We start from the raw sequence: 27,880 nt of genomic DNA, 5'->3' as shown, positions 1-27,880 counted from the left end.
TTTACATTTCGTAACTTAGCGGTTCAACAAAAGACACCGATAAAATAAGTATCGGGCTTAGAAAAGAAAGTAAAGGGGTCGATTCATTCGACTAAACTTCTTCAGGGCGGTACCCCAGCATGGCCGCAGTTTAATGACTGAAACAACAGATAAAAGATATAAACGACAGACTTCTTTCAGTTTTAATCAACAGGGCTTCTACAAGGTTTATCAAATTCACTGACAAGGCACAGGTTGACACAAGGCCATAGTAGAAGACACTTCCCCAAAGTGGACGCAGAGGGATTGAACCCGAAATCAGATGGTTGGAAAGCGAGCTTCGTAACCACACAGACATGCCAACGTCTCGCTCTAAAATGAATGAATGAATGAATGAATAAATAAATAAATAATGACTTAAAACCCTAAACACTAATTTAAAGTAAGTTGCATGCTTATGAATTTGTAAAATTTTATTCATTGTTTTTCTCAGTGCAAGAGTGTTTTTAGATTCGTATGTACTTGCGATTTGCTTAGTACTAAAAAAATTCGTAACCCATTTGTTCAACAGGGTATTGTTTTCTGCTGTAATTCTATTAACACCAACGAGGCATTACAAAATTCATCCTAGTACTTGACTGGTGCTTTATTTTCTTAAACCCGGAAGGACGAAAGCCAAACATGATCTGAGCAGATTTTGAACGCAGTCAATTCGCGCCACCAGCTAAAAATACCAGTTAAAATACTCCATTCTTTAAAAAAGGAAGGAAACATTGAATTTTGTAGTCTTAAAAAAACCCTCAAGAAGATGATCACGTCTGGAAAGCCTTTGATTATAAATCTGATCAACCAGGGCTATGACTGAGTTAAATAACAACTCATCCATATCGCCTTCTCTCTATACATAGTGCCTCTTTAAAGTTGCAAAATAGTTCAGTAAATTGAACTTCAGCATATTACAAATATTTAATTCTACATCAAAAGAATTGACGTTAAAACTCGATTCATTACGATAAAGCATTTATTACTTTGTCTGTATGTATTTATTAGCTTTCATTTTTTCAGTTATCTTTTAATACTATCATTTAGACGAAATTTATAATTATTCTAAATATTGTTATTATACACAGGTTCTAAAGGAAATCAGAAAAGTATATCAGTATTTTCATCCCCTCACAGGACACAATTTTGCCTTTATATCACTCCTCCCCAATTTATTTTTCTTTTCAATGCAAATATATATCTTTACTTGAGTTTTACGTACTAATAATTGAATTGTTCTGATGCCTGATCAACTGTTTTCGAGGCTTTAAATCAACTGAAATTACATATTCATTTCTATTTACTTCCTTACATCACAACTTTGACAGACAAATCGTCAGCTTTTTATCTAGTCGTTTACAATTGTTGATCCACACCCTTCCGTTTAAAATGACATGACTGAACGATTATCTTCCCGTGTTTTCGTATGTAACTGCTAGACGGCAATTTACATGACGTCATTGAAAGTGGAATTCCGTGCTGGATGCAGTAGCTTGCCAGGAGTGGATGTCGGTAAATTGCGTGTTGAAATTAAATGACTTTGCTGATTCCTTATTAATTTGTCCTTTTTTTTTTCGAACCCCAACCTATTTTTAAAAGCATGTTTATTAGTTAATTGTTACCGAAAGTTTTTCTGTAATTTTAAGATGTGTAGAAAACAATATCTGTATTATGTCTTACCTCAAAGTTATTCCTTTTAGTGAGGAAGTAGCGCGGAGTAATTGTCTTCCGCTAAATGAAGTTAGTCCCAACGCTTTCTCTTAAAAATTGACTTTCTAGATATTATATGGATTCTAAAATTTTAATCCCTATAGTTGATTGATCTTGTTTATTCGATACATTTATCATTCAAGTTCATTGTTGTAGGTAAACTTTACTATAAAAGTACACGAGTTGCCTTCTCACCACTAATTAACATATTGCTAGTGAAACTGGCTATAAATATCCAAGTCATTTCCATGCCTAAAATAGCACGACTTGTAGATTTCTCCTCAGCCAGATTTCAACTGGTTAGTAAAAATAGCATCAAACCACCGATATTTTTACTTCGCTTTTCTCTCGTATTGAAGAATGACTTAAGTTGAAAATGTTCGTGATTAGTAAGCTTGTGTATATAAACACAGCCGGATTTGTTTGGTGTGTTTCTGTTAGGAATGGCGTTATACAATTGGAAGGAGTTGGCAAGCAAATGTGATTGCTACCAACAACAGCATCTAACACGTTTTAACAGTAAAAATTCCTTCTTTGCTTCAATGTATTTTGATTACTGTCAAATTTTATATTGAGTTACAACTTCTATTGTCTATGTTAACATTATTGTATGTTATTGCACGTTGGTCATCTGTCTTTTTGCTTATATATATATAAATATATTTATGTATAAATAACTATACATATAAATATATAAACATATAATGTAAATATATATATATATGCACGCCTCTGTAAATATATACACATTATATATATGTATATACACACACACACACAATTTAATTATTGACACAATATCAGGAAGAGTTATGTAAATGTCGATCTAACGTAAAATTTCTACTATAGAGAAGCAACATATGAAAATTACCGTATTTGCTGTCAGTATTAATATTCGATTTCCTTAAACGATATTTACTGTTTATATGTAATCGTATATATATATATATATATATATATATATATATATATATATATACACACATACATATATATATATACATGTATATCTTAAATTCTATTACAGATCGTGGGTCAATTTTATTTCCACGTGATAGGTGTTGGTGTTTTGCTCGTCGAATTGGGCACTGTGGATAGTTGAAACGTAATATCGACCAACATTTGGATTTATATAAGAAAAAGAGGAAAAAAAAAACAAAACAAACAGTTGCATATTCTCTACCTAAATTGGTCGTCTCCTTTTCCAGAAGCTGCAGTTTAAGGTAAGTTAATAGTTTATTTAATGTCTTTTATTTTCAGATTAGGGGGTTAACTGGTTAATATCATTTAGAATCGTTTTCGTTTTTTTTTCCTGTCCGTCTTCTCTTGTCCTTTATTATAGTTACAGTATGTTGTATGACGTTATATTAAGGCGGTCTGGTTCTGACTTCCTCAATTGGCTACCAGAAGCTCACTTTCACATAGACAGAATCCCATTTTCCTTTTTAGTCCATCCTTACATATTTGGACTCTCCCTTAATCACACACACATGCACATTCAGGCATAAACACATAAAACTTCTGCAAACTCAATTATATTGTTTTTACTCCTTCAACTTTTGTTTTATTTATTTCATTATTTTTGTCAAAGTTTAATCTTTCCGTTTCACGCGATTTCCTGAGTAGTTTGGTATATTTACGTTTATATGTATTTCAATTAACCAAATGGCAGCAAAACGAATAATAAAAAAAAAAATTGCATTTGTGGTGGTGGTGGTAGTAGTAGTAGTAGTAGTAATAATAGTAGTAGTGGTGAATATGATGTATGTGTGTGTGTGTAGAAATTACTATACAGACATTGTCAATTTTACTCTTGGTCCGTTTTCAAATACTTGAGTTGAACGGGATTTGCCAAACTGCTTTCGCCACTTGAAATATTTTAATTTCGTTGCTGTATGTATATTTTTTAAATTTTTTAAAGATTTTCTTCAACTTGAATGTATTTTTTTTTTTTCGTAAGTTAGAAATTCCTAAGAATATGTATTTCTCTCTGGAGAAATGATTATACCTAACTGTTGAAATTATTTTGTTCTTGATGGGACAAAATGTAAACATTCTTATTACGTGAGAAAACAAAAAAGAAAAAAAAAAGATTTTTCTCTGATAAAGTGTCGTCACTTCTATATATTTACGGTTCCATTTCAAACTTTTGGTATTTTTTCATTACTCCCATTTTTTAAGTTCCGTGTTACCTTTACCCCACATAGCTTTTATTTTTTAAAGTATTATTCATATATTTCACAAATTTCATATTTATAATTTGGCTTCACTATATCTTAATATTTACAAATATATTTCGTAGAATATTTCCTGAATCTACTACTACTCACCTTATAATTTGTGAATGCACGCGTGCTTCTAAAAGTGTTGGTTTGCGTTGACTGCCCTCTTCCCATCAGTTAATAAAGCGAACAACCTAACTTAGGTGTGTTGCTATGTGTGAGTGCCTTAAAAAAAATAACTGAAGTTTCACGGAGGATCTACCGATGAAGGGCACTGCTGCAACGTTAGTTTTTTTTTTTTAATACTCTTTATGGTACGTCAGTATTACCCTACTTTTTGGAGCCAAGAGGCCTCTATGGTCACGATATGCTAGAAAAAAAAAAAGAAGAGTTAAATCTTCAAATCACAACCTAGTTTTGAAAAAAATAGCTTTAGATACACTGTGTCAGAAAAAGGGTGGTCATTGTGTAAAAAAATGCCTTAGATCATAAGCTGTGCTCAATCAAAACTAGCCTGGAAATAAACAACCTCACTTTCTTTTTCCTTCTAATGTATATTATTATTATTATTTTTTCCACATTTTTCGTACACTTGAATAAGACTGATTCACAAAGCCCCTATCTCCATTTGAACTATTTTATTGGCAATTCAGTACCTGAGTTTATATGCAGGTCGTTAAAATCTTATTCACAGTGTTCTTCAGTTAAGTTGATCCATGAAATTAATTCTTCAAGAGAATAGAATGTGTGAAGTTAGAGGAAACTATAATTTTTGGGCAGAGGTAAAGAATACACACACCACCCGTTTTCGGCGTAACAAAAACCCTAACCCTAAACACCGGGTGTGCGTATACTTTACTCTCGCCAATTTTTGCACTTCCTTATCCATGTGTCGCTTTGTATATTTTACATGTAGTTTTTAACAAGAAATTTTGTTTTCAATTACATATTTTTTGTTATTGAATTATATGTCTTATTTGCTAAATAAGTATTGACTAAATAATAGTGTGCCCCAGCATGACCGCAGTTCAGTGACTGAAACAGGCAAAATATGAAAGATAAATATTAATCAGTTATTGTTTAAATCCCTTATCAAGCAAAACTGTATTTGAAGGCAATTGTGGCCATCTCGTCTTCTTTTAATGTTCGTGGACCACCTCATCCTATGTGTCTTAAAGTGAAACTGAGTTGAGAATGAACTACGGAATATAATTTTTTATTTTTTATTACACGTTCATTAAATATCTGACTTTTTAAAAATCATTTTAGTAATCCTGTTTTACCATGAGAAAATAATGAAACTGAAATTTTTTTTTCATTTCATGGATATTGCTCTTTCCACCACTTTTCAGTTTTGTCGTAAGTGTTGCCCACCAACATTTTAATACTTTTGTTGTATAGCAATTTGAGTTGGATAGGCTGTTAAAGCATAACAATGCTCATCTCTGTCTTTCATTATCTCATCTATGAAGCCCAGTTTACTAAGTCCTGATATCATTCCTGCTCATATCTTCCTCTACAACAGAAAATTCACTGACTGCACATTGCATTTTCTCACCCCAGCATTCTATTCATTTATGTTACCTGTTCCCTTTTGCATATATATCTATCTAATTCTGTTTAATGTCCAGCTTGACTCTCTCCTCACATGTTCTGGACCTTTTTATTTGGGTTATGTCCCCCTTATTTCTCTCTTAATATTTTTGTTTTGCTATCAAATAACACTTTTTAAAAACACTTTATGTAATATGCCTTGCTGATAAAGACTACAGAAATCTTTTGTAGCCAACAGGTAATAATTCTTTGAAGTTTTGGTTTGTCAGAGTTTTCACTTTATCTTTCATGTAGTCTTTTGTTTGTATTGAGTTCATACTGACTATTCTTATATATTTTAGATAAAGCAGTGTTTCGGGTTAGGATTGCAATCTAATGAAACATTTGTAAATTTTGAGGGTCTCTTGAACTGTGTTTTCTTGTGGACATATTTACTGATAGGTGTATTATATTAAGTGTTAAATGGTTTTATCAAAAATGTTTAACAGTAAGAAAACTCAAAATGATTTTCTTCTAATGCCAAGGAAGCTTCCTTGAAGTAATTGGGAGTTTTTGTTATCTTTGTTGTGTAATCAACAATAGAGTTGGGTATTCTGAAAGCATTCTATAACCTGAGTAAGAATGTGATTAAAAAAAAAAAGTCTAAAGGGGTTCCTTCTCCAAGTAAAGGACAGACTACGATGCTTGTGTATGGAGTGAAATGTTGCATGGTAGGTATGTAAGGGCATTGAATTTTGAGGAAGTATGAAAGCTGATGGATGTCTGTTAGTGTGCCTTAGCAACAACAAAGTATAAATGATTGGAGAGAAAAATGGAGTGTAAGAGAAATCAGGTATAGTTTGCAAGAGTGGATGTTGTACCAATATAAATGTGATGTTAGTGAAGGATGTCAATTGAAGAAGTGCCATATACAAGATGATGGCTAGGACCCGTGTTAACCCTTTAGTGTTTGCATTATTCTACCAAAATTAATGCTTTTTCATCCACATTGTTTTGAACTGATCATGTATTATCTTGTAGCTATAAAATTTTGATGAGGTAACTGTTAATTTTTAAAACGATATTGTCGGGTTGGTGTAAGAGACCAGATCTGGCCAGTTTGAACATAAAACAGGCAGAATACTTTTGGCTGGTTTAAATGCTAAAGGGTTAAAGATCTATCCAAAATATGCAAGCATGAAAAATGATGAAGATGATAGACATAGCCAACTGTAGGTTATAAATTATCCCATCATTTGTTCAAAAGTTTTTATGTATTCTTTGTTAGAAATTACTACTTTTTAGATGAAGCAATTTTTAGCTTACAAAAGAGTCTTTTAAACTATGATTAAGATATTCATTTTAGAATATTTTCTGTTTAAGATGAAAAGTTGATTTCAGATATAATGTAGTTAAAACGGAGAAAAGGCCTTAGGTTATATATATAAAGTAATATTTATCTCCTACTTTACTAAGGCCTGACATCATTCCTGCTCATATCTTCCTCTACAACAGAAAATTCACTGACTGCACATTGCATTTTCTCACCCAGTATTCTATTAAGGAGGATGCTGTATTAGAACACAGAAAAATGCATTATTTACCAGGAGAGGTCCTCTCATAATAAATAATGCCATATTCTGTGTTCTAACACAACATCCACCTTAAGTAGGAGAAAAACATAGCCTTTTGGTATTAATACTGTCTCTGTCACTTATATATATAATTGTGCAAATATTCATATTTTTGCTTGCCTTGTCTGCAATATTGTAAGTTCTCCACATTCATTTTATTGACCATTTATCTTTGTTACTAGTGTTAGTATTGAACTTGTTAGCTTGGTGCCATAATCAGGTCTTGCATAAATGTAATAAGTGAGCTCAAACAGAATAACTTCTGTTATCATTAACTTAAAACTATTCTTTTTTAACATCTTTGAACACCATTCCTCAAAAGAAATATTTTGTAGTTTTTCTTGCTGTCACTTAGAGCAGGTTCTCTGGACCACTCTTTCTCTCTGAATATTCCTGTATTTTATGAGATTTCTTAAGTCTTCTATTTGTAATGTGACATCACATGAGAGTTGATCAATATAACTCATTTTGAGTCATTCAACATAAGAATTCCCATGGCTTAGGATTCACAAAAAGAGCTCACTCACTAATTCAGCTTTGCTCTGATAGCAGTGGTCAGCACATCTTGTCCTCTGCTCTTGAATGGTTGATGATATATTGGGGATATTTTCATAAAACTCTTCTTTCATTGGATTTTCATGATTTGTAGTTTTTAAAGAATTGCAATTGTTAGTTATATTTTCATTTGTGAATTATGAATTTGTATTTCCTTTCAAATGTTTCTAATAAGCTTGATGTATATGTTTGAGATTATTCATCTTCATTTTAATGGCTGTTTTTTTGTGCTTAATTCTCCATATGTCTTAATCTTAATATGTTTTTCCATGCTAAATTCTGCAGATGTTTCAGCTACTTAGTGAGACCCAAAGATTTAAGATCTGATCTACCTTCTTAGACATCTGCATTCATTGGTATCTGATTTCTTAACTCATACTCCAACTTTATCCTGTTGTAATATTGCACATTTACTACCGCATCAAAATGTTCTCTATCTCATTATAAAGTCTATCTTTTGTATAAAAATAGAGGCTCTAGGTTCAGTGTTTCACTCCCATATCTGTGTTAAGCTAATGTAAGATAGATCTCTTCTAGATGGGACAACAGTTCTTCTCCCCTCTGTTAATAGCTTGGTTCATATGCATCTTTATACCCCACCCGTTTTTTTTAATAAGTTCATTCATATGATTGTGGGCATGGTGGGTACTCTTTAACAGTTTAATACTTATTTCAGTGTGTACTTATTTAATCACTGTTTGTTGAATCACTAAATTATGAAACTTAAAGTGGCATATTGTAACCACTGACATGGAATGGCATATGTCCTCTGCCACTTGTGTGTGTGTGTGAGAGAGAGAGAGAGAGACAGACAGGCTTCTGAACAGTTATTGTCTGTAAAATTCCACCTATAAGGCACTGGTAAACTCAAGTCTACAGGAGAGGAGAACTCCATGTCAGTGATTATTAGTTCTTATTCTAGGGACTATGCTTTCAGAGCATCTTCTTCCACTGCTGATTCGGTCACCTTGGTACCGATCCATTTGGGCATTTGAAGAAATCTATTTCCTGTGCATTTGCTACACACAAAGTCTTCTTTCCCTGTTTACCTTCCTGTGATGCACTGCATCTCTCATATGTTCACAGTTTGTACTGGGGTACACTATATGGAATTTCTACTAATACCTTTTCTGCATATTGCACAGAGCCATTTTCCTGAAGAGATTAGTGGTTTGTCTGTTTTACTCCTTACTAAAACTTAACTTTAAGCTATCTTTCTGCTGGGTTCAAATTTGAAAGACTCTTATGCATTTTCCACATTTAGTAACCATTCATAGTAGCATTTCTATGCCACTTCTTTTCAGAATGACCAAGTGCAAGTGTACCATCATCCATCCATACACAATTATTTCCTGCAACATCATGATTTTCTCTGATACACTGTCTTGCATTCCAGAACACCTCATATCTCTGGTCCTTACTCTGTAGAATAGTGGTAACATCTTCCTTTCTGCTTCTTTACTTCCTAGATAAACCTGTCATCTGGTCACTATTTTGCTTGTCTGGTATAATTCTCTGCTACTCTTTTTCTTTCTAGCCTGCCTCTCTGCTTTCATGGCTCTGTCTACTTCACAGTTGCACCAATATTTCACCCTTGGTCTGGCTGGAATTTTGTACCAGCTACAGATTTGGTCTGTTACCCTTAGTAGATTGTCCTGTAAGAACTTTTGGTTATTCGTTGTTATACATCTCTATCTCCTCATCGTCAGATGTTTCAGTTTGAATTTCTCTAAATGCTTGACTGTCCAATGAATCTTAAAGTCTCCATACCACCTTTTCTACACTGGTTTGTATCCTTGGATCCTTCTAGTTCTAAGTCTGAAATCACTAACCTATGTTGAATTGTACATTCTTCATCAAGGAAGGACTTTGCATTCACAGCATCTGCATATCTTAGTTTCTGGTGAGGACGTAGTCAATATAGCTTGTGTGCTCTTCAAATTGATCGGTGATCAGGTGGCAGTCTCATTTTTTGAAGTTAGTGTTGCAGATCGTGAGGTCATTTGCATTACAGAACTCCAGCAGCCTTGTTCCCTCGTTTCTAGAGTCAAAACTGTAATATCCATGCACCCCGTGAAATCCATTGAGGTGCTATCCAACATATCTGTTAAAGTCACTAGCTACAATAAGGTCATTGTCATTCATGCAAAAGGGCCTTGTAGAAATAGTCCTTCTGTTCATCTTCCAGTCTAGCATGTGGAGCATGAGCAGAGATAAATGTGGCATCATGTTTTTCAAGACTAGTTTAAGCTATCACATACTCTGACTACCTTGATTTCTTTATCTATCCGTTTCTCTTCGAAAAGTCTGCCCACACCACCCATTACATCACTGCAACCTGCCCAGAAATTTGAACCTCTGTCCCTTGCCCGTGAGGAATCTAGCTGAGGCTCTCCTCCATCTTATCTTTTACTCACAGCACACATCAACATTCTTCTGCTCAAGCATTTTAACAATCTCATTGGACCTACCCTTCATTGTGTCAACATTGATTATGGTAGTTCTAAGGTTGTGGACTTAGAAGTGAGGGGTTAAATGGGGAGATAGTTTCCAGTATCTGGAAGAGGAAAAATAAACACATGCGAATACTTGCTAGCAAGCAGCGTGTTCTGGCACCAGTCCAGTAGAATGAGTATTATTTTTCACTCAACAAATTACATTTTCCCTCATCCCTCAATCCCACAAAGCTTTCTTGGACAAACACCTGCAATCTGAGGGGAGAGGAGCAACAAAGGTTGTAGACAAAGTGGAGTAGTTACTGGTTAGGTACTAAGCAGCTACAGGTGATGGTGTATGTGTGCATATTCACACCCCACTTGTATTTCATGTGTGTGTGTGTATATATATATATATATATATCTAAGCATATATATGCATCCTTGCAGCTAATACAAGGAAATTTGGACACATGCACATGGACAACTTGTGCACATACATTCATTAGGTGGGAAATTAAAAAGAAGCTGATTTTTTGTGTGTGTTTACAACTGCCACTCACTTACATAAAATTCATTATGTTTGTGCAGTGTTCAGTTAATATTTCTCTTGCCAATAAATCACCTTGTCACTTTGAACTCTTGAAGCCATGTAGAATAAGGAATCCTTACTTGAAAAACAAATATGAGTTTGCATCAGAAAGGACCTCTGATCGTCAAACTCATGCTGATATTGAAAAATCAAACAAAATGAGTGAACAAAAAAATAAAACAATACTTTACCTACTTTGTTCTGAAGCAATGCATTTAAAAATTCTCAAGGAATTATATTTTTCTTTTATAGCTTGAATTCTCCTCTTTTTACAACAATGTTGGTAGTACAACTAGTTAGTAAATGCCCAAGATATGGGAAGGAGTTACTGATGATAGACAGGTTGGTGTTGCAGCATTGTTTGACTGGTAGAGCAACTCTATCTTGGGGAGAATAATCGTATAGTCAAAGCATGTAGTTGTGCAGTATACTGGGCTTCTTTTAATGTCTCTTCCACAAGGGCTTCACACTTGTAGTAAAATGGTATTTGTCTCTTAATTGTAAAGGGACAGACTTTGACTTGGAGCTCAGTGGAATATATGGTTAAGAAGTTCACTTCCCAACCATGTAGTCCTGGGTCTAGTCTTGTTGCATGGCATCTTGAACAAGTGCCTTCTATAACCCACGGCTGACCAGTGCCTTGTGAATGGATTTGGTAGGCGAATTCTGAAAGAAGTTTGTGTGCTTCTCTGAAAAATTGCTCAGCTTTGTGTGGTAGTTGAGGTTATTACTATTGTCAGTGTAAAATTATATGAAATGAAAGTATATATTGGGTCATCCCATAAATAATGCAGTTTTTTTACAGTTCTTTTATTTTTCAAAATTAAGATAAACAAATTTCTTTTTTTAATCTAAAATATACTCTCCTTCATTTTCTACAATGCTCTTCCATCTATCTGGTAGACTTGCAAGAACCCTCTTTCAAAATTTACTTGTCTGTGATGAAAAATACTCCTCCACTACTGATCTGACCTCATCTACAGAATTCATATTTTTTCTGCCCAAATGATTTTTAAGACTGCAGAATAAATGATAATCAGATGGAGCAATGTCTGGCAACTATGGTGGGTGGGGCATCATTTCCTATTCAAACTGCTCCAGCCTTTGGAATGTCACCGTCGCTGTATGTGGCTGAGCATTATCCTGATGGAAGAACATCTTTCATCTTGAAACCAAAGATTTTTCTTCTTGCACCAACTTGAATGACTGGATGAATGACCAAATCCAAGTTTCTCTGCTAGTTCCTCAACAGTTATGATGGGATTCTGTTCCATCAGGGTTTGCAGGACGCCCTCATCGAGCTCTACAGATCTTCCAGGATGCGGCTCATCTAGGCTGTAGTTTTCAGCTCGGAATTTCTGGAACCACCATTGACACTGGCTTATATGTTTATTGTTTGATCCCCATATACTGCATTAATATGCCTTGCACTTTCTGTTGCATTGTTGCCTTAATTGGACTCATAAAGCAAAATATGATGAATGTGCTCCTTTGTCACTTCTATTATAACTTCAAAAAATAGCTCCGAAAAAATAACTGTTAATATCGAACTGCACTCTTCAAAACTTGCACTAAGAATAAGTACAACGTAAAATTACTACCTGCTTTTATAGCAAGTTGATGCAGGTAGTTTATCCTATCCCCCTCTGACTTAGTTCATGCAATTGAAAAAAACCACATTACTTATGGGATGACCCAATATATCATCATCGTTGTTTAATGTCCGCTTTCCATGCTGGCATCAGTTGGATAGTTTGACTGAGAGCTGGAAGGCTGGATTAGGCTCCAATCTGATTTGGCAAGGTTTCTACAACTGGATGCCCTTCCGAATGCCTACCACTCTGAGAGTGTAGTGGGTGCTTTTACGTTCCACCAGCACAGGAGTCAGTCAGGCGACACTGGCATCGGCCACAACTACAATATCACTTGGTTTGCCGTGTCTTCTCAAGCACGGCATATCTCCAAAAGTCTTGGTTGCTTGTCATTGCCTCTGTGAGACCCAACATTTGGCAGTTGTGCTTCACCACCTCATTCCATGTCTTCCTGGGTCTACCTCTTCCACAGGTTCCCTCCACTGTTAGGTTGTACCATTGAATTACAAATAACGCTCATCTTTTATGCTTGGATGACTCTACAGCTTCCAAGAGTACAACTGTATTTGTCTTTGCTTAGATAAAATGACTAAATTGTGGGTGTTAAGTCCGCATGAAGGAGTCTTTCTAACTTCTAAGAATCAGACACTCACACACACACATTCTCATCTTTATATATATATACAGACTTTGTAGACACCCTGTAGATATATAGGCAGTGGTAAATGTGCTTATGTTTTACATATTTCTCATTAATAAATTCCTTTCCAAGTTAAAGTTTCTGTTCTTTAACAAGTCAAATTGATATGATTTGTTATTTCTAATATTTCTTAGTTTGGCTTTATACATAACCTTACAAAAAGTTATATATAAAAAAAAATTAAAATAAGGGCAGCAAGCTGGAGAAAACACTTAACAGCATTTCTTCTGGTTCTTTACATTCTGAGTTCAAATGTTGCTGAGCTTGACTTTGTCTTTCATCTTTTCATGACATGTTCCCTCCCCATGAATTTCAGGCCCTGTGCCTCTAGTAGAAAGAATATATTAAAGAAACACATGTTTTATCAATTCTATACTTCTCTTACAGATCATATTTGCATAATGGGTAGAAAAAAGATTCAGATAACTCGCATAAATGATGAACGGAACAGACAAGTAAGTGACATATTTACATATTTAAATCCTAATCTTATTTGCTTGAAAATGAAAATTTTAATTAAATTCCTACATTTATATTGAAAACACTATTTACTTCATGTTCATTAAATTCATTACAGTTGGTTATTTTTACTTAGGCAAAAGGAAAGAAATTTTTTTTTTTTTTTGGCTTTTTATTGTTTTTAATGGTTTAATATCTGGTATCCTCTTATTTTCATATTAAGTTTCTTATATTCAAGAATTTTTGAGTAGGGAGGGAGTTGGAAAAGATAAAGTAGTTTGGGGACAATCTGTTTTATCAAACAAAGCATGGAAGAAGCTGAAATGAGTAAATTAAATCCATATATTTGATCCATGATTAACATCTATGATAGTTTTATACTTTAAGTTGACTTGTAGCTTTGATAGATCAAGGCTACTTTATTTTAAATCATCATCAGCAGCAGCACTCTTGGAACTTTTTGTTAAAATGTCTGATATTGATGCTGTAGAATGTTTTCACCTGCAGCTATGTCAGAATAACATATTGCTGTATCATAAAACTGTCTCACAAATGAAACTTTTGGTTTTTAGCTGTGGTGTGATTGTTTTAGTGTTTTACTCTAAAAATTTTAGTCAGGATTGGAGATACAATGCGTTAGCTATGGAGGAGAGAGAGAAATATAGCTTTAGTGAATAAGTTCCTTAAAAAATACTTAAAATCGTAAAGTATTAAGGTGTTGACATCATTGCCATTAATATTAATGTACAAAACAGATGGTTAATGAATAAAATAGAATTGGTAGATTTAGTAATTTAGAAACTAATGTATAACTAGGTTAACTATATTACTAAGACAAACCCTCATTATATCTAAAGAACTTGTTTAATCCAATGGTATGTTAAAATCAATTAATATAGAAAAAGTCAGTAAGTTTTCATTGAAATTCATGATTATAATATATTTCTATCCATCTATCTTCTTCCTATTATTCTTGGGAGGATCATTGAGGTAGGACCTCGGGTACCTCAACCATATGATCCTATCAGAAGCAACCATTATTAGACTTTCATGCTAGGTTCCCAAGCATGACCAACTGAGACTACATGTGTATTCCAACTATCTCATCCTTGGTTTTCCTCTGTCTCTTGCTGGTTAGCTTCAGCTTGAATCCATCTTGCTATTTTTGTGACATTCTGATCACATGTCTGTAGTACTAGTGCTGTGTGATCTCAATGTGGAGAAATAGTGGCTTGACCTGGAGAAATTCCCTGATCTCTGAGCTATGTCCCCTGCCAATTAATATCACTCCAGAGATGCTTTGGAAGAACCTCATTTCGGTTGCTTTTGTTTCCAATCATTTTTTTCTGGTGCCATCTCACTTGTAAGATCTATGATATGATCTAACTCTAAAACTACTTGATTCCCAAGACTTCTGTATTTGGAGAATCAGTCTTTACTGTTTACCAAGTGCAGAATTTCTCAATTTTTATTTTTGCTCTTGAAGAAAAGAAACTATTATTATATATACACTATTTTGTAAATTGGTTATTTCATTTGTTTGTGTTAATGATTGTTCTTTTAATAGAATTATAACTGAGATTTTATTTGTAGCCTGTTACAAGAAGTAATAATTAGTCTCAAATGAAACCAGTTAAGAAAGAAATATCATGTTAGATAGAATTAGTAGCCAGCATCACATATATCTCAAAAGTTTTCTAGTTGAATTTTTTCATTATAATTATTTGTTCATTGGAACATGATTATCAGTAGTTTAGTTCAAACCTAACCTTATTTTGTTAGTGCCTCTTGTCCATAGAAAAGAATCTTTAGATTTATGTTCATTAGTAGCCAGTTGGCAGTAAATAAATGTAAATCTGATCTTACTTTTTGATCAGAGTACCCCAATTAAACAAGAAAAGCAGGTGAGATATATTTTATAACCAAATGACTTGTTTAAGATTGTAAATCTTTACCTTTCTTGTCTGTATAGCATTAACAACATCCTCCTACAACTCAGTCAAATAGCGAAACAATCTTTCTATTCCTAATCATCCTCATCTTCATTATTATCATTTTATTTAATGCCTGATATATATGATTTGCTGTTTGTATTATTACTAATTGTTATACAAATAATTCTAAATGGTTGACATTTCTTTATAATTTATGTTTACTCTCAACTTTCATAGTGTAAGTTATATAAATGTGATATGAAAAAATTAAAATCATCATCATCATCATTTAACGTCCGCTTTCCATGCTAGCATGGGTTGGACGATTTGACTGAGGACTGGTGAAACCGGCTTGCAACACCAGGCTCCAGTCTGATTTGGCAGAGTTTCTACAGCTGGATGCCCTTCCTAACGCCAACCACTCAGAGATAAAAATAAACACTGTAAAACTATTCTTTTATCTTTTACTGGTTTCTGCCATGTGGGCACACCACCTTTCGGGGTGTTTAGTTTTCTTTTCTGTATTGTTTTTGGTGAAGTAGCAAGTTGAACAGAACTGCTCTACTTTGTGCCTCCTTCTGTGATGTGGGTTCATCTGGTATTTCACATAAAAATTTGTGCAGACACTTTTTGAAGACATCCTCATCTGCACCTCACAAATCTCTGAGGTTGTTTGGCATAAATGGAAAGTAAAACAGTTGTTAGTAAAGAAGTACCTGTAGCATAATAATAATTTCTTTTAAATAAGCACTTAGCCAATTCTTGTTGGGGATATTTATTATTGGTTTATACTTTGGTTTCTCTTTGAGATTTGAACTAATAAATAGTGAGTCACTGGTTTGGGTTCTACAAAACCTGCCAACTTCACTATTTTAACAATAATATGTTGGAACCACTGCAAGAGAGTGAAAATACAAGCCATGTCATCATCATCATCATCGTTTAACGTCCGCTTTCCATGCTAGCATGGGTTGGACGATTTGACTGAGGACTGGTGAAACCGGATGGCAACACCAGGCTCCAATCTGATTTGGCAAGAGTTTCTACAGCTGGATGCCCTTCCTAACGCCAACCACTCAGAGAGTGTAGTGGGTGCTTTTACGTGTCACCCGCACGAAGGCCAGTCAGGCGGTACTGGCAACGGCCACGCTCAAAATGGTGTATTTTATGTGCCACCCGCACAAGAGCCAGTCCAGGGGCACTGGCAATGATCTCGAAAGTAAAAGAAATGAAACACTACTATCTAAAACAAGGCAACAAGTAAGCAATAGTTTGTGTGTGTGCGTGTGTATATATATATATATTTATATATACACACACACACACACACACACACACAGAGACAAACACACCCACACACATACAACTCCTCATTCTGCTGCTGTTGTATTGAAACAAACTGTTCCGAAGAATCTCCCAGACAACAGATGATAAGAGGAGTATTTCAACTGTCACTTAAGCAATGGTGTTGTATAAGAGAAGCCAGATATTCAGTGGCTGCAAAATGTTAATCTTCTTCATTTTAACATCCATTTTCCCATGCTTTCTTGGGTTGGATGGAGTTTATTGAGGTAGATTTCCTATGGCCAGATGCCTTTCCTGTTACCAACACTCCTATCATGATAGCTTTCATTTGAAAAAAAATACATTTTCAATTTCCAATAGTTGATAATTACACTGTGTCTACAAATCTAAGCATTTAAAAATAAGGGTTTCCTGTTTGGGCTCAAAGCCAGCTATTTTTGGGTGGAGGGGTAGTCAATACCATTGATCAGTGCTTTATGTTATCAACCCCAGAATGATGAAAGGCAAAGTTCATCTTTCCAGGATTTGAACTTGGGGAAATAAAGAGTCGGAAAAGAATACTGTAAAGCAATTTTTACAGTGTTCTAATGATTCTGCTGTCTTGCCACCTTCATTTAATATTAAATATTTTTCAGGTAACATTCACAAAGCGTAAATTTGGACTTATGAAAAAAGCTTATGAACTGTCTGTGCTGTGTGACTGTGAAATTGCACTGATAATCTTCACAAGTGGAAACAAATTGTACCAGTATGCTAGCTCTGATATGGACAAAGTACTGCTGAAGTATACTGAGTACAATGACACAGTAGTCAGCCAAACTAACCGAGACATAGTAGAGGTAATGTTCAATTCTTTTATCTCCTTCCATTTGATCATAAATGGTATTAATTAAACTTAAATAGTTATCGTTTGTATTGAGGAATGAGTACACAATTTTTGCTAAATATGTCACCTATCCAATATCGCAGATCAGCTTCATTTTGTGGGAAAGTTGATTCTTTACATGGAGCATATTCAGAAATTTGAAAGAAAAAGATATGATTTTAATTTTTGGTTGTTGGTTTTGGTGATTTAATTTTTATTATGTTTTTGTTAAATTCTTCTAGGATATTCTTAGTTGCTCTTGTAATGTGGGGTCTGGCATTATCATGCTGCAGGATCACTCCTTTTCTGTTTACCAACAAAAGCTGTTTTTCATGCAAAACTGTTTTTAAACGTTTCAGCTGCTGGTAGTAAACTTCAGCTGTTGTTGTTTGATTGTCATCTAATTGCTCATAATAAACATTCCCCCTCATGTCCCACCATACACTCAAAAGAATCTTCTTTGGATGTAGAATACATCGTGGCTGTTGGATAGGCCTTGAATTATGGCCGAGCCACTGTCTTTTGCACTTCACATTATTGTAAAGAATCCACTTCCCATCTCCAGTAATGATTCTGTCTAAAACAGGTGAAGTGCAAGAGAATGCAATGAGACAGCAGTCTACACATTGTTTGCGATTGATTTTTTGACAGATCTTGTGGAACCCATCTTCCAACCTTGGAGACTGTAACAAGCCTTATTTTTTCACGATAGATGGTCATATGACTCTCATTAAACTCCTTGCTCACTTCCCTAGTTGTAATGGTTGGATTTTCATCAACAGTAGCTTGCAATTCCTCATAATTGGGGCGCCGTCACCCTTTTTGAAATGTGAAAACTATTTTCTGCATGTCCTTTCATTCACCTCATCATTTCCATAAGTGTCTCTTTAGTGATCCTGCTGCTGAACTTGCTGTATTCCCCTTCTAGGTATCAAACAGTGAAACATGCCGTATGTGCTCTTTACTTGGAGTGTACATTTGGGTCATCTGAAAGAAGAAATAATATTTTAGTGATTTAAATAACTACTAATATCATTTAGAAGCTAGATTGGTGTAATCATGTCTTACATTTATTCTTAAAAAAAAAAAAAGATGGACAGAACTTTTGTTACAACCTGATGCTTAAACTTCCCAATCTCCCTTATTCAACAGATTAAAAGTTTATAGTAATAGGCAGATGGTGGCGGTAGGGATATGAGTCTTGGATAATAATTAACAGTTGAATCACTTGTAATTATGTTATCAAATATTATTTTGTTGTCTCTGTATTTTTTGTTCTTTTAAATTCAAATTGCTGTATTTGAAGGGAAAATATATAAAATTATAGATTATCTTCACCTGTTTAATAATCAAAAAATTCTTGTGTACTATAATAACAATCTATATAATAATCTTCTTATCCATTCACTGGTTATACTTTACTTAGTGAGGTGGATTAAAAGTGAGTAGAGAAAAAGAAGTAGAGAAAGATGTATAATAAGGCCAAATGCATCATGTGGTTAGTTGAAGGGAGAGAGAAGTGTTAACATGTTGTAGGGTGGGGAGGGAAAGGTAGAGAGAAGTGTTAACATGTTGTAGGGTGGGGAGGGAAAGGTAGAGAGAAAGAGATATGTTTAGGATACAATATTTAGCAGAGGATGATGTTCTGGTGGTGAAGTTAAAGAAAGAGAGATACAGAGAAATGGACAGGGGAGGCAGTTACATTGAGAGAGAGAGAGAGAGAGAGAGAGAGAGAGAAAGCAGCAGATAGCATTTGTATTGTCAGAGATGAGATACATCAACAGCAAGGAAATGAAATGAGCTTTGTTACTGAAAACTATAGTGCTGCTGTTGATGGTGAAAAGGATGTTTTTTTTTTATTGAATTAATCTATAATATTACTCCTCTATCTGTTTGTTCACACTTTATCTGTTTGTCAGAGAGGAGGAGATAGTGAGAGAGAGGAAGAGGGAATGTGAGAGAGCAGAAAGCCATCTGATGCATTATGCTATAACTCATATGGTTAGTGGAAGTGAGTGGTGAAGAGAAAGAGAAATGTTACAGATACGAAGAGGGGAATTACATAGTTAAAAAGTTTGTTGAAGAGGTAGAGAGAAAAAGAAATATAAAGTGCTTAGCAGAGGGAAATTTTAAAATCATAAAATATTGTGACAGGAAGTGAAATAACTTAGCAAAATAAAAAATGCAAATCATCTTTTCTTTCTGAAATAGCTTCTCTTAATCTTCATCATTCTTTGGAATTTTCCACAGGTCCCGCTAGTTATTATTTTACTTAAATTCGTGGGTGCAGCTTGTATAAAATTAAAGCAAAGCCAAACCGTAACAACAACAATGATAATAATAATGTTATATTGATGTTTTCTTTGAAAGGAAAAAATATATAATTAAATATTTCATTTGATTATTTCCAAGCTAATATTGGAAAAATACTGGTTTTTCCATTGTAATAAAAATAATTTTGCTGGTTCTGCTTTAGCTTTTAAATAAGAAAGACAAAGGTAATGATAGTCCTGACCAAGAAGATGAATATGTGCTGACTCCTCACACAATGGAAAGCTATAAACGAATCGATGCTGAGTATGCTAGAGTTATGCAGCAACCAACGGTTGGTATTCTTTCAAAAATTTGATTTAATTTAATTGTAATTTAATATTGCAACATGTCCTTTAACCAGGTTTCAAGTATTTTTTGCTATTGCTTTTATCATTAATTCTTTTTCAAGTTATTTAAGTTTGATAGAAAAGAAAATAAACTCTTTTCCATTATCTATTAATGATCTATAGCATTCCTACATTTATGCCCTTTTATTTCTGATTGTACTTAATTTGTGTGTTTGTACTTGATTTATATTTTGACTTGACAAATTCAATTCATGTAGAGGAAACATGATTAAAATACATTTTCAGACTGATAGATCATGAGTTCATATCCTGTTGAAGGCTTTGTTTCTTTTACAGTTTACTTAATGAGAGAACAGATATGGTCCTTTCTGGGTTAAGTTAACTACAATAATCTAGTATCAGTTAAGAGAAAGGCCTGTCCCTCATTATCTGTTTTCTCTATAGTTATATCATTGCTCCTAGTTTTGTGATTTTTAATTTGACCATCGTTTTCTTTCAGCAACAGACTCCAACTTCAGTGACGTCTTATCCTGCTTCTGTACCTGTTGGTAACTTCTCAATCCCTAATTCTGGTATAAACAGTTCTCAGGCAGCTCCATCTGTGTCAGCTGCAACTGGTCAAAATACAGTTCTTTTGTTACCTTCTAATCAGAATGGTCAGTCTACAATTTCTGCAATACCAGCTAGCTACAGTCCTGTGCCTTCCACATCAGGTAAAAATAAAATTTTTTTGAAAGTTAATGTTTACACTTGGAAGAGTGTTTAATGATGCAGTTCAGTTATTTTAGAAAAATTGTGAATTATTGTTGCCATTAAAAATGCACCCAATACAGTAAAGTAAAGTAAATTACAGTAAAGTTAACATTAGGAAGGCATTCTGGGTATAAAAACCTTGCCGAAACTGAGACACTGGAGCAAGACATGGTCTTGACTCATTGGATCCTATCTAACTGTCCAAGCCACGCTAACATGGAAATCAGATGTAAGAAAAATATAAATAATGCTTTTTTTTCTCATTTAGGGGTGTATTATATTGTGTGTGATAAACGTTTTTGGTTCATTTATGCCAACAACTTGGTGCATTTATATAACTTACTCTAGGCAATTTATTTAGAGTATTCTTCAGTTAATAATTTTCATATTTTCGTGTATATTTGAAGGTAGACATTCTTCTGTTCAGCAATAGGAGTTTTTCTTTTTTTAACCAAATTATTGACATGATATTGCATCGTAATATCAGAACTTTCTGAGTCATATTTGCATGGAAGAGCAAATGACAATACAGATTAAAATCAGTGGTTATGATTTCTATGAATTAACTCCTTTTAAATTTGAATAGTTAAATGAAATATTTTGGAATGTATGTTAAACTAAAATTAATTATCTACTCATGTCTGATATTTATTTCTGTTTTAAAGTATCGCTATATTCAGGTTCAAAAAGTGGTGGAGATTCATCCAGTTCTCCAATTACTGCCACTCGTTCTCTACAGATACCATCCCAAGCCACAGAAGACAGCAATTCTCCTGGAGCACAATCTTCACCTGGTCCATCTTTAGTTACTACATTGGTTAACAATAAAGATGTCACTGACTTAAGTACTACCAGTGCAGGACACTTACTACAAACTAAATCTAGACCAGATTTAAGAATACTCATACCGCCAAAGATAACCAATGATATCGTGAGTATCTTGAATTATTTCTCATTCTTTAAATAAACCTGAAAATTCTTTACCTCCTCTGTAAAAAAAGTGTGTTTTCTTTAGATTAATGCTTTTCAAAGTTAATTGTATTTCTAGTGCATTTGTATGGTACAAAATTCTTTCTAAAGATTACTGGTGCTTAATCAGAGTTGTGGAGTTTTAAAAAGACAGATGTTTGCTAACTTATTTAACCTACATGCTTAATATTTATATGTTTTTGGCTATTGCAGTCTTTCTATTAAGTTTATTGCAACATTTTTAATAGTCAAGTTGGAATTTGTAATTAACAAAAATCTTAGTAGAATCTTGCTAGTTAAATTCAGGTTGGTACTACTATTTGAAGGTGGGTTGGGGGCTGAGGGGCACATACCCCCCCCCCCCTTCAAGAAAAGAAGTGTGCCCTTCTAAATAATATTATTTATGCCCATTTCTCCTGGAATTGTATTCCCTTCTGACCTTGTGACTTCCCTTCAAAAATTTCCTGGGACCATGCCTGTGAAAGATAATAAAATGGTTACTAGACAGATATGTTTCAACCCTTAGTTTTCTGAACTGAAAATAGGAACCATTATTTCTTCATTGAGAGTGGCATCAGCTATGACTATACATTCATGGAGAAATATAATTTTGCTTAAAAAATCATACCAACAAAGACAGTATGTATGAAAATGTTAGAAAGTATTAACAATTAGTGCCCAAGAAATTGGCATATATTGCAGAAACAATCTCGGTAGATATATATATATATATATATATATGGCGTTAGGAAGGGCATCCAGCTGTAGAAACTCTGCCAAATTAGATTGGAGCCTGGTGTTGCCATCCGGTTTCACCAGTCCTCAGTCAAATCGTCCAACCCATGCTAGCATGGAAAGCGGACGTTAAACAACGATGATGATGAATATGTATATATATATATATATATATATATATATATATATATATATATATATACATATATATATATATATATATGTGTGTGTGTGTGTGTAAATTTAGTATACCTTATATGTTTGCCAAAAATGGTGCAATGTATAAAACAAATGAGTGCCAATGATGAAATTATTTATGTTGTAACTAAGGATTATAATGAATGAAAAAAGTCTCTATCCATTGTTTTTGTACAGATGTCGACATGCATGACTTTAGTTTACATATATTTATTGCTGCTTAAAGGTTACATATTTTATTTTTGATACCATTTTTGTAACATTTCTTTGAAGAATATTCGTGGAGGCTTGAGTGCCCTGGATACACCTGTCGTATCTGTAGCCACACCTGGAAGTACAATGACTAATCCGTCCCAGTTAGCAGGTAATTAGAACCTTTCATTCTTTAATACTGAATTCTTTATGTGGTTATGCTAATCATTTTTTTAAAAAACTGTATCAATTTCATTAATGTTTCCTCTGTATATGAGCATAAGGAATGTTTCTTTGAAGCTGTCTTGCAGACAACCATGTCATTATGGACTGATGACTTCAGTGGACATATTGGGTAACAACATGATGACAACTTCACTGAATATAGAGGTTAGGGATATGGTGCAAGAAATGAGAAAGGATTAAGACTTGGAATTTTGCAGTTCAAATAACAATCTACAACACTAACTTCAAAAAACTAACTAATCACCTGATAACCTAATCAGGCATATACACAAGCCAGATAGATTCAATGGGAGTATCATAATCATCAACTGCTACAAGAGCAAAAGGGATACTGTAGAAAGGATTAACAACAGAAGTATCAGAACAATGAATCATGTTATGAAAGCACTATTAGTTAGAAAGAAAATTTACTTAGACGAGATGCATTTGGAGTTGGTGCCAGGCTAAGATACCACTGATTTGCTCTTTCTGTGAGACAACTACAAGAAAAGTTCTTGTGTGAAGAGCAAGCCACTGTACCTTGTATTCTCAATTTAGAAAAGGCCTTTGAGAGGATTCTTTGCTCCATAGTCTGGCAGTTGCTAAAAACTGGTGTAGATGAATAGCGTGTGTGGACCATGCAAACCATATTCAGAAATACTGTCAGCAAGGTGAGAGTTGGCAATGTGTTCAGCAAGGAATTTAGTGTGCATATGTGTTCATCATGGCTCCATTCCTGGTCCCTTGTGTTCATTATGGCTGTTCAGGCCATAACAGAGGGGTTTAAAACTGACTTTTCATGGGAACCCCTTGTATGTTAGTGACCTAATTTTTGTTGCTGAATTTGTTCAAGAATTAGAGAAATCTCAAGCATAGAAGCAAAGACAAAGGTATTTGCTAGAAAGATGTGTGATGTAGTCATGCTCAGTATACAGAAAAGGAGTGTATGGAAATTCTGTGTTTTCCTCTCAGTGTAAATTATAGATAAATAAAGTAACTGACAAAGAAGACTTTGTTTATAGCAGATCTACAGGAATAGTTAGCAGTAGGTGCACCAATGAAATAAATTCTTTCAAATGCTTGGAAAACTTCCTGAAGTAGTTGGTAACTTTCCTCACTTAGATTACCTAATTTACAGAAAAGAAATTGAGCGAGTATGCCCTAATGGATGTGTAATGTTAGTGGTCATAAATAACAGAGCTTGTGGCCAGAGAGAAACACTGGGTATAAATGGAATCAACTGTGTGGAAGAGAAGGCATGTCATGTGTCTGTAAGGAGGATGACATACACTCAAGTAAAGAAGTTTCAAGCACTCCAAGTAGAAAGAACCTGCAGAAGAAGGTATGGAGTAGGAGGCAGAACCTTGTATTGGAGATGAGTGACTGATAAGTGGAGATGACCTGTCCAACCCATGCAAACATGAAGAAAACAAACATAAAAATGGTGATGATTCTTGATTTAAATGAAATTTTTGGCCTTGTTTTTATTAAATATTTATCCCTTTTTATAAATATTAGGAAAATATGTGATTAAAAATAACTTTTGTAAAAGTTAAGTTATAGGATTATCATCATCACCCCCTCCATATTTCTGTGCTGGAATAGGTTGGATGGGATTTTTGAGGTAGTATTTTATGGCTAGATGCTCTTCCCAACACCAAACCTTTTAATTGTATCTTACAATGTACAAAGATACAGTGTATCAGTACTAAAAACAGGGTGATTTATTTCATATTTTAACATTATGAATTCTATCATATATGATAAAGGGTTAACTAGAATGTGGAGAACTGTTTTCAAATAATCGTTTACTTTTGTATATTTTTTAAAAATTTTAGATGATGCCCAGTTTAGTGCAGAATTAGCTGGTTTCATAGGTAGCAACAAAACGTTTCTAACCCAATGGGCGACTCAAGGTTCAGCTCATGGTCCAAGTCTACAACTATCTGCCAGGTAAAAATGTTTTTCAAATTTTTCTTGTGTATATAGTAAAATTAATTATCATCATCTTCATAAATACACCTACCTTCTTATCCTCATCTGTTTACAATGTTATCTAATTGAGTAATTTTTTAATGATTATGCAATATCATCTTGGTAGTTTGTATTTCCATTTATAATTTAACAGCCTTCTTTTAATTGATTAATATACTGTGGGGCAGAAAACGAGAAACTGCATATGTTGATTAGATAATAAGTTGTAGTGTATTTAAGTTCCAATCTTGCATTCTTGTTATCGCCCAAATCGGATTACATATCTAATTCAATAAGTGTCAGGAAATTGTTAATTTACATAAAAACCCTTTTGTCATAGCCTCTGAGAGAAATTTTGCAAGGTAGAATGAGGATGTTTTCAAGATCCACCTCAGATGAGAATGGGGCTTCCTACCTCTGTAAGAAATTGACGAGAGCCCTTCTTAGTTTCCAGGTCCTTAACTGATGCTCTCCCCACTCCAGGTGAACCTTAGTATGATACCATACATGCATATTGGTTGCATAATTAGTGCTTAAAAAGGATTGGAACCTAGTCTACTCTTGTTTGGTTCTGTATTTTTATTTTAAAATTTGAATTTTAGTCTTGCATTAAGCATGTAATTTTTTAGATAATATTTTCCATAAGAGCTGTAGCTAGCTAGTTGGTTGTTGGCATTATGTGATTTACATTATGCTGTATCCATCACTAAGTTACTTAACTCTCAATGCTTCATTTCAGATAGTTGTATGGGAGTACCACAATAAATATAGTTCACTGCTTATAATATTAAGTGTTTCATTGGCTTGCAATGTTTATTTCAAGCCCCACCTCCTCTATGGGAGGCACTATAACATATCAGCATTTTAAAACTTTTTGCAACCAATCTTCCTAAGATTACCCTGATTTTTTTATACAATCTTTTTGTTTTAAAGTATTATAACTTAAAACCTCCATCAAAATTTCAGGTCATGTTTCGAACACCAGTTTAGTTATGATAGTTATTTCAATAGACTCATCATTATTTTCAAAATTTATTGTAAGAAAGGTTGTAAATTTCAGCAAAAGTATGTTATCAATACTTTACTAGGTTAGACATTAATTTTCCAAAATACAAACTATGAGACAGTTTTTCAATTTTTCTTTGCTTATCTTTGAAGTTTCGATAGCAAAATTATGCTCATTCACATTTGGGAGCTTAATGATTATGTGTGAGATAGTAATACAAAACTGTGTAGCCTGGCAGAAACTTTTTTTTTTTAATATTCAATCAACACATACATTTGTTTGTTTATGTCAAGTGTAGTTGAAAATACATACCACTTACATTTTATTGCTATGTGCTGGCTGTCACTACCTCTAACACTACTTAAAAGAAATGGCCTGTATCAATTCTTACCAGTCTTATGCTTAGTTATGATTTTCTTTTTCTTTCTGCATTGTTCTCAGGTGTAAGTTTCCCTCTTCTCTTTGTACTTTGGACTATCGATTTTACTCAAGGTCAAACTGTCTACTCTTTATTATTTCTTCATCTATTTATTATACTTTTACAAAATTACACCATTTGACTCCCAAGAGTCTTCGAAATACTGTGTTATGCTGAGTACTAAATGTAAGGAGATTAATCCAATAATATAAATCACTTATCCAATTATTTATGTAATTTTTCTGGTATAAAACCATGTAACCTAAATTAAGTAAATATCTGTGAAAATATTTCCCTTTTATTTTTTTTAATTATTACTAACGTAATGTTCTTTTCTCTTTTTAAAGCGCAATTCATACAACGGAAAGTGGAAAAATCAAAAGTGAACCAGTCACACCACCTCGAGATTCAACATCCCCAAATATATCTACTCATCGCTTACAAACTACAGTTGTTCAACATCTGTCTCCAAACCATCACAATCCATCTCCCTCATTACATCCCGTCCTCCATCACCCTATCAGTGTCACAGATCATGATGATCAACCATCAGCTGAAAAAAAGCCTAGGGTAACAACTGGGGATTGATTAACAAGATCATTAGTCCATAAATCCATTTTCATGTAATCCTTGATCTGTCAAACTAATGTTTATATTATTACATTTGCTACCTTGCCAGTAGGCAGGTTGACTGAGTCATATCCCCAGAGTTTGCTCTGCTTGGTGAGTATCATCTGTTCTACAAAGAAAAAAATATATTAAAGAGTTGGTCTCTAGGTTGCCTTTAGAATTGTCAGAACAAATTCATCTTGGAGTGCCCAGAATTATGAACGAGCTCACTAGCATTGAAACTGTCAAATTTAAAGAAATGACCCAGTCACTGTTGAGTTGTATGTTTTAGCATGCAATTTTTATCTTTTAATTTCATTGGGTGAGAGTATTATTTAATAATTACAAAAAAAAAAAAAGAACATTTATAGTTTATCAGACAAATCATCTTTTATAAACATAAAATGTGTGTATAAGTATATCTATGTGTGTATGTGCATCCGTATATACATACATTAGCACACACACACACACACACACACACACACACAATCCTCCATTCACATACATATACACACCCACAGATAAACATGTCAGGGAGATTGCATACTTTAGCATCGTTTTCTTACATGCACGTTTGTAAAATATTGTTTGTGTGCATGTAAAATGTATGAATGAACAAT

The 27,880-nt window shown here is 33.9% G+C and overlaps 1 protein-coding gene across 13 annotated transcripts; it reads left to right on the top strand.

Moving 5' to 3' along the window:
• Nucleotides 1–481: 481 nt before the first annotated feature.
• On the top strand, nucleotides 482–27,619 carry LOC106880463 (myocyte-specific enhancer factor 2A). 13 transcript variants are annotated; one of them, XM_014930395.3, is made up of 10 exons: nucleotides 482–1,014; nucleotides 2,759–2,954; nucleotides 13,382–13,449; nucleotides 17,328–17,531; nucleotides 20,034–20,162; nucleotides 20,678–20,891; nucleotides 21,597–21,862; nucleotides 23,107–23,197; nucleotides 25,089–25,203; nucleotides 26,996–27,619. In XM_014930395.3, the coding sequence occupies exons 3-10, from the start codon at nucleotides 13,396–13,398 to the stop codon at nucleotides 27,234–27,236; spliced, it is 1,314 nt and encodes a 437-aa protein (XP_014785881.1). In that variant the 5' UTR covers nucleotides 482–1,014; nucleotides 2,759–2,954; nucleotides 13,382–13,395; the 3' UTR covers nucleotides 27,237–27,619. The 13 variants fall into 13 exon arrangements, with proteins under 13 accessions (XP_014785881.1, XP_089206777.1, XP_089206776.1 ...); XM_089350651.1 differs by having other exon boundaries at nucleotides 650–1,014; nucleotides 20,684–20,891; XM_089350650.1 differs by lacking the exon at nucleotides 482–1,014 and adding an exon at nucleotides 1,481–1,529 and having other exon boundaries at nucleotides 20,684–20,891.
• Nucleotides 27,620–27,880: the final 261 nt, after the last annotated feature.

Source organism: Octopus bimaculoides, chromosome 4, assembly GCF_046866305.1.
Source record: "Octopus bimaculoides isolate indiv1 chromosome 4, ASM4686630v1, whole genome shotgun sequence".
NCBI classification, from domain to species: domain Eukaryota; kingdom Metazoa; phylum Mollusca; class Cephalopoda; order Octopoda; family Octopodidae; genus Octopus; species Octopus bimaculoides.
The sequence above is the reverse complement of the archived record's forward strand: the minus strand, read 5'-3'. Positions and strand labels throughout refer to the sequence as shown.

Excerpts from the sequence above, each read along its gene's own strand:
- LOC106880463 (XM_089350646.1), top strand. The coding sequence starts at position 3,081 with ATGTTGTATGACGTTATATTAAGGCG. Across the intron at positions 21,863-23,106 it reads CAAAGATAACCAATGATATC|AATATTCGTGGAGGCTTGAG; the intron begins GTGAGTATCTTG and ends ATTTCTTTGAAG. Across the intron at positions 23,198-25,088 it reads TAATCCGTCCCAGTTAGCAG|ATGATGCCCAGTTTAGTGCA; the intron begins GTAATTAGAACC and ends TAAAAATTTTAG.